We start from the raw sequence: 8346 nt of genomic DNA, 5'->3' as shown, positions 1-8346 counted from the left end.
GATTCACCAATTGAATTTGGCCAAAAATTATATTCCCGCATATAATCAGGGGACTAAAATTCAGGAAACAACGGCACTGTCACTGTTTGACTGCAAAACATTGCTTGACACAATTAAATGTGGAGGCACAGTCTCACCTCGTCCACCTTGCGGCGGTTGGAATCAAAGGTGACGTTAAAGAGGATCTTCAGGATCTCCATGGCTTGCTCCGTCTCCTGTCTCCCCAGCGGGGGCAGCTCTGAGCAGCCGTCAAAGCCTGCACGCGCCACCTCGTACGTGTCGGGCCAGCAGAGGCTGAGTGTGGCATCCAGAGCCTCGGACAGCAGACTAACCCCCCGCAGCTCGCAGGCCAGCTGGGCTCTTACGTCCACACGCAGGGCGGTGATCAGGAACGTGAGGCGCAGGTCGAAGAATCGCACGTAGTGGTTCCACTGCGGCTCGCGGCACTGTTTCAGCCTCTCGGCCAATCCCACGATCAGCTGGAGCTCCGCCCCCGCCTCCTGAGCCGCCTCGCTGTTGAACACGATGTTGCACAAGCACTTCAGGGCCTCCACGATCACTTCCAGGTCCGGGATCTCGGGCATGAAGCCCTCACCCTGACCGAGGCCAGCATGTCGGATCAGGATCTGCATGGCGTGGCGGGTGGCAAAGGGAACCAGGCTCTTCTTGTCACGGGACAGGATGCGGATGGTTTCCAGGCAGGCCAGCTGACAGGACGGCTGGAGGTCTCTCTCCAGGAAGCCCAGCACTAACTCGCCCAGATGCTGAGAGATGAGAGAGAGTTACAGTTAACAGCAGCAACCAACTCTCCACCATCACCCTATGGGCCAGCAGTTCTCAACTGGTTTTGCTTCAAAATCCAGATTTAACGATTTGCATACCAACGCTTTTGTTTACTATTTGTTTACTTTAGATTTTTACTACTTAAAAAAGACTTTAACATTTTTAATTAAAAAATGAAATAAAAATGTAAAAATTATAATATAAATACATAACATAATTAAAAAAGATATAAGTACTGAAAAATGACATTAGTACAATTTTTTATGATTTTGAAAGAAGTCTCTTATGCTCACCAAGGCTGCATTTATATGATCAAAAATATAGTAAAATCTGCAAAATGGTGAAATGTTATTGCAATTTAAAGTAAATGTTGTCTATTTTAATATATTTTAAATTGTCATTCATTTCTGTGATGGCAGAGTCATTCAGACCTTCAGAAATCACTCTAATATCCTGATTTAATGCTCAAGAAACATATCTCAGTATTATTAATGTTGAAAACAGTTGTGCTGCTTAATATTTTTGTAAACATTTTTATTTTTTATTTGAAATACATTTTTTTCAGGATTCTTTGATCAATAGAAAGTTCAAAAGAACAGCGTTTGCTTAAAGTAGAAATCTTTTGTAAAATTATAAATGCATTTACTGTGACATTTGTTCAATTCAATGCATCCTTGCTGAATAAAAGTATTAATTTCTTCCTTCAAAAAAAAAAAAAAACTTGACTGACTACCATTTGAAGGTATCATCATAGTTTAGATTTTAAATCTAAAACACATAAAGAGATATAAAAATATTTAAAAATAAATACAAATATATAACATATATTTAAAAATACAGTACATATAAATACATAAATTACAAAAATCCATGACAATTACACGCCTGTGACCCTATCAAAACTGACCTATTAAGAAACCCACCAATTGAGAAACACTGTTACAGGCTACATGAGAGAATCTCATGGGTGTTTATTTTCATGTGATTCAATGTGGTTAAAAAATTATCATACTTAAGACGAAACATACTTGAGACCTGTTTATGCTAGAGTAGCAGCATAACAACATTATGTCCATTTATTCTCCGCTCTTCCCAAGGTATGAATCACATTGGGTGTTGTAGAAATAGACACCTGGAGTTTCTGAGAGGGATCATTCATTATTGTTAGAGCAGACAGCTTGCTATATACACGGGTGGATGACTGACAACTCCTCAAATTCTCCCTGACTGTGTTTCACTGCCAAGACCTCCAACTGTCTCACTGTAGAATTTACGGTTACCAAATTGGAGTCCAAGTGTGACACGTCCTTACATAACCCAGTCAAGCAATGAACCAAACGAGATCTGTTTGAAACACATCTGTGACATCACTCCATGATAACCAAATATAGCAGCATTATGGAGTTACAGTCTTTACTTGGGGTTTTCAAAGTGGGTTCTGCCGTTTTATTGTAAAATGCAATCAAAAATACACTTTAGTAATAATTGTGTACTAATAATTATTTAGAATTTATACAAATATTTTCCAAATAATATTTTAATAATTTATTTTGTCTTAAGTATAAATGAAATGATTATCATTAAATTAAAACAGCAACAAAAATTGTCTTTATAATTTCACCAAAAATAGCAGCAAAGTGTTATCACAGGTTTTTTAAACTGGCGTCCTCAGAAAATGTAGGAGAAAAAAAACTGTAAAGATTTTTTTTAACCAATTTATTGTAAAAGTGCTATGGAAATACATTTTATAAATAAATATTTATGAATGATTGTTTTGAAATCATACAAATATATTCCAGATAAAAATATAATGATATCTTTTGGCTTTAGTACAAATTAATTAAATTGCAAGTTGTGACAAATCTTCAGAATATCACTCCAACTAATTTTTCTCACACAGTATAGAGAGAAAGAGGGTCCCTTGCAATGCAATCATCATGTTTGGGGGTCCTTGGCATCAGAAGGTGCTATATTGAGGTAAAACAATGATTAAAATGACAAGAGGTCAACCTTTATATAAGAGGCTAGAGTCATAAACAGCAATGAAGGAAACAGCATGCCAGTTCACATTAGAGACAAAAGCAAAAATGTGGTCAGCAAAAGTGCAGTTTGGGAACAGGATGACCAGAACTGAACACTAAAATTAACACTAAACAAAATAACTGGGATGATAGTGAAAAGTGCAAATAAAAATCTTGCTTTCTCTGCTCCTTTTTAAAAGCTATTCTATTTTTGCATGAATTTATGACTAACGTTTTATAGTTTGCATTAAGCATTGATTTTTCTCTGCTTTCCTCAACCCACCAGTACAGACCTGTGAGCCATTTTCGGGTCGTGACCCATCAGTTGAGAACCACTGGTCTAGATATTAGCATTGGCCATTTAAAGGCTCATATTGATCGACTACTAGTTTCAACATCACCAATGTGTTCAAATGGGAAAATATTGCAATTCAAATGAGACAGCATACAGATAAAGATATCATTTTTGGCTTGTTTCTGAACCACATTGATTCCCATGAAACATTCTCCATCCATCTCAACACAGTGTCATCTTATAAAACCCCAAAGTGTATTTCTTTATATTTTTGGAATGATCCTGTCATGTGATACTATTAAACCTTCTTTGTTATACAGTGAAGTCAAAATACCAGATTCATCTAGCATTAGCCAATCAGGAATGAGAAATAGGCTTTGGGTTCTTAGCTAAAGCTATGCTACATCTAAATCATCAAGCTACCCATATACCTCTTGCAAATGTCCATCCTACCAAAAATGCAAGCACATAAAGTCAAAGAAAGAACACATTTCAATAGCAGTGCTATAAAATAGGATTCATTTGACATCACCTGATATAAGCACACTAGCTTCGTATATTTATTGGAAATCAATTGAAGATTCTGGCTTTGAAATATTAATGAATATTTATGAATACTGAAAGTAATGTATCTAAAATGGCTAGACAAGGCATTAAAAAGCTCACTGTTCGGGGTTGAATTGCTGACTACTTGCATTATGATGTCGAGTAAGGCTTACCTCTCTGTCTTCCTCCTCCCCAGGGGTAAATGAAAAACACTGTGATTTCTAAAAGAGAAAAAACAACATAATGTGAAATACAAACACAAACATTTATGCATGAATACAAAAGATACTGCAAAGGAATAGTCCACCCAAATATTTACATTTGTTGTAGAGTTTGGATTTGGAAAAATGTAGCTTTACATCACTTGCTCAACAACGGATCCTCTGCAGTGAATGGGTGCCGTCAGAATGAGAGTCCAAACAGCTGATAAAAACATAAAAAATATTTCACACGAGTCCATCAATTAACATCATGTGAAGCAAAAAGCTGCATGTTTGTAATGATGAGGGCAATTGAAACCATTACTTCTGGTCAAAATACAAGTCTATAATCCATAATAATGCTTGAATCCACCGACATATTTGTTTTGGACTTTTTTTTGCTTGTAAACGGTGCTTGAAACCAATATTATGGACAGAAAACTTGTATTTTAGCTGGAAGCAATGGTTTGAAGTTAAAAACGTCATATTGATGTATATGTTTATTACAAACACACAGCTTTTTGCTCAACAAGATGTTAATTGATGGACTGGAGTTGTGTGAATTATTTGTGATGTTTTTATCAGCTGTTTGGACTCTCGTTCTGACGGCACCCATTCAATGCAGAGGATCCATTGATGCGCAAGTGATAAATTAAATTATAATATTAATTTATAATCTCTTGGTATGTATCAGTGACACATCAGTTTTGTCCTAAAGCATGATTAGAGCGCTTAACTGCATGAACCTCTGTGATACCGGCTCACGAATCATCAGGATCAGCCTAAGAAATCTATTTATGTAGCTTGAGTCCTAATCCAACCCATGTCACACAAAGTCTCATATGACTTTATTTTTTGATAAGACGGTTTCTGGCCGGATTGAAATTTACCCACTAACCTATTTCCCATGTGGATCATTTGTTAAGAATTCAAAGGCCTCTCTGGTTTTGTTTTTTAAACCTTTTAATGGGATTTTAGGTTCAACCAAACAAGGAAAGCCACAATAGCAATGCATGAAGTGCCAAACAGCAGTGCATTAAGGAGTACTTATAATTATGACAATGTATTGCTAAAAAGAAATGTTTTTGGAGTGAAGGTCTGCATTACTGTTGACATCAAAGCATGTCAGCTTCGTTTCAAGCTATTTTATTGTTGTAAAGAATTATGTATTGGCTTTCTGTATGCCATGTCAGGATAACAACATGATAATTGACAACATGAACAAACCCATAGGTACTTATTCTATTCTATTATTTATTTGATTATGATATTTATTAATATTCTATTCTATTCTATTCCTGTTTGTAGAATATTATGTAAAAACATAACCTTCCTGATAAATATCCACATCTATACAGGTAAATGACGTTCATTTTGTATCCTTTACTAGTGAAAATAATATGCATTTTCATAATTTGAAACATAATTTGAAGCTCATCGATGATTTTTTTCATTACAAAACAGAGGACAATTTGTGACATTTGGTTGTCACAATGCAATTATCTCTAAAATATGCAATATTTACAAAAATATATATCTACGTAGGCTATAATGGTATCAAACAAGAAACATTTTCCATATGCACAAAACAGTCACTTCCTCCCAGAATATTCACATGCTTCACCTTATAACAGTCCTGATTTACATGTATCTGATATGTACCTCTTTATTAAAGGTCTGTAAAGCTGTCAGTGCGGCGTCCTGATCGCCCGTTTCCATCTTCTCTATGATGGCATTTAAATCCATTTTCATCGCTGATCCGCCCTTCTGCTTTCAGGAAGAGCAAAAAATCATGTAAACAAAATCAGCTTCAATCCTCCAGTTTTACCCGAGCGATCCAGAAGCTCCTGGATGATGCGATTAAATGAGGATTGGAATCATGGGATTTGTAGTGAAGACTACCATAAAGTGCCGTCTATGCGCATTGTTTGTTGTGATTGGCGTGGCTGTGCAAATGACGTTTTAACGATCCAATCACAGATTGCGCGTAAGAGCGTCACCAGCCAATCATGTTGCAGGAAGCGGGACTTGACTCGGAGGATGATGAGATATGTAGTCCAGAAAGAGAACTTAGAATAACTCTTGATAATGTTGATGTTTTAAAACATCAGTGTAGCAACAAGATTATAAGAAATGTTCTTTGATCGGTCTATTTTCCTGCAGCAACTTTTTTTTGGGTCTCTTATTAGTAAAAACTATTGGGACAAAGCAGTGAAAATGCAAAATAAGTTATGTATCAATAACAAAATCAATTAAATAAGTGTGAGTTATGTGTGAAGTATAGATTAAATAACGTGAATTTTGTGGACAGGAAAAATAAACTTTTTGTATTTGTTTTATCACTGTATTTATTCTTGAAAGAACTTAAAAATCTACATTAATAAAAAAAAAACTGGGGTGTATGATAGAAATTTGTGTATTTGATGTAGCCTACTTTTGCAGAATGATATTTTAGAATGTAATATACACAACATGGGCTCTTTGCAAACCAAATTTCTCACATTGTATAAATGAAATGCAGAAAACCTGTTTGCATTGTTACACTTTATATACATATAATATATCTATTGTTACACTATATATATTTTCCCCTCAATCAATCATTGTGGACCATTTTTTTTCATAGCAAGAGATAATTACGTTATATGTATGAAAATGAAAAATAAAATGTTAATAAAATAGGATTTAATAGATTTGAATGAGACTTAAAGACAACAGATGCTAAATTTGGGTTATATTATATACACTATAAAAAAAGTGTAACCTGAAAAAATAAAAATAAAAATAAAATCCAACAACCACACAATACACTGTATTTGCTAAAACAAAATATATTACAAACAGTTTCCTGTTTCATTTGAATGCAGCTGCATGTTTCCGTTTATATTTAAGGCAGTCACATAAAAACAATTTGTATTCTAAGGAAGTATTTTGTTGAACAAAACAATGGAAAATAAATCACGACAACTCATCTACTGTCTTTGTTCGTTGAGACATGATTAGATTGAATAGATGATCTATGGACAGTTCTGAGGATAAATTTAGACATATTAAAAAGCACCTTAACCTGCAAAGCCTGCTGGGACATATTAACATATTCCACACACACACACACGCACACGCACACGCACACACACACACGGAATTGTGGAAGAGGGTTACAGTTACAATACATTGAAAATGTATCCCCTGTGGATGCAGGTGCTTGTGCAAATAAATGGAAACAACATGTACTTTCCGATCGCAAAGAAACATGGTTTCAAGTCTTTTTTTTTTTTTTTTTAATTGACATGAACTAAAAAAAAGGGAAATTCCACAATCCCAAAGATTTTATCAATCATGATTCTTGTGCGCTTTTCTTATCGATGAGTGTGTTTCTACACTGACCTCCAGTGGTTGCAAAGGAACATCAGTGTAGCTCTGTTGACCTAAATGTCACTGATAAGATTTCTGAAATAGTTCGTGGCACTAAATCTGATTTTTATGTAACATTGCCAGTAAGTTAAGGAAACTTACTGAAGGGAATCAAGGCCGTGTTTCCTATCGGCATACCCCAATGAATCTGGTTTAACCATAACAAACCACTTCCCCATTCCACATTAAAGTGTTGTTTACACTAAGACCGCTCAACATCTTAGAGTGATTGATTCATTCATATTTTGTTGTTTGAGGAAGTTCCCTTTAATTATCAAAGGGTTTTTATTTGTGTATGACTTTGTATTGTCTCTGATGTAACATCAACAGCATTAACTGTACTTTGAAATGTCTGTCAGAATATAATTTATACATTAAAGAGGCAACGAAAACCTTGCTGTTTTTGAATTTGACAGAAACAGAAACAGAGAAAAAACTTTCACACTTCGTCTTTCTCTCTTCACTGCCAATGTGAATCTTATTCACTTATTTTCTTTTAAACAGTACCATAAAATCTCCAAATGGGTGCAAATTCACACCATTTACTGATGACTCAGTGGAATTGTTGACTGAGTTTGTCTGTTCTATTGTATCAAGTCAGCAATGTGTGAATTTCAACCTTTGTGTGTTTGTCTCAAACATTTGTGACTCACAATAAAGGTTTTTAAAGTGTATTATGGTTACCATCAAACACTGTTTGGGTGTCTAGCTCAAGAATAACAATACAATACATTTGGTCAGCCAACCCAAGACGCCATGTCAGTCTTATGCACACCCCTTCAAGTAAAGTGTTACCCATAGTTTCAGTAACATTATTGTTTGGTACACATTTACATTGCACTTTTATCAGCATTTAAACCTTGAATATCATGGGAGGACATACCTCTAGTCAATTTAGTAGCGTCATTTTTATTTTTGCTTATGTATAATAAACACTTTTTAATTTTCCCAAAGATTCTGGACCAGGAAATAAGTAGGGCTGGTGCTACTGTTAATATTTGCATGCTGGGTTAGTGCCATTGAGCCTAGTATGCAGGGGAAACCCCTCTCAGTGGTATGAGACTTTTACAGGAAACTAAAGTTTCTC

The 8346-nt window shown here is 35.3% G+C and overlaps 1 protein-coding gene across 1 annotated transcript in view; it reads right to left on the bottom strand.

Moving 5' to 3' along the window:
• The window catches only part of ric8a (RIC8 guanine nucleotide exchange factor A), an 11192-nt gene extending 5485 nt beyond the window's left edge, over positions 1–5707 (bottom strand). The window contains 4 exon segments of the mRNA XM_016441053.1: positions 110–764; positions 3531–3548; positions 3819–3866; positions 5508–5707. Coding sequence (XP_016296539.1) covers positions 110–764; positions 3531–3548; positions 3819–3866; positions 5508–5597 — 811 coding nt within the window. The 5' untranslated portion in view covers positions 5598–5707.
• Positions 5708–8346: the final 2639 nt, after the last annotated feature.

Source organism: Sinocyclocheilus anshuiensis, unplaced genomic scaffold (assembly GCF_001515605.1).
Source record: "Sinocyclocheilus anshuiensis isolate Anshui unplaced genomic scaffold, SAMN03320099.WGS_v1.1 scaffold115, whole genome shotgun sequence".
In the NCBI taxonomy this organism is placed as follows: domain Eukaryota; kingdom Metazoa; phylum Chordata; class Actinopteri; order Cypriniformes; family Cyprinidae; genus Sinocyclocheilus; species Sinocyclocheilus anshuiensis.
The sequence above is the reverse complement of the archived record's forward strand: the minus strand, read 5'-3'. Positions and strand labels throughout refer to the sequence as shown.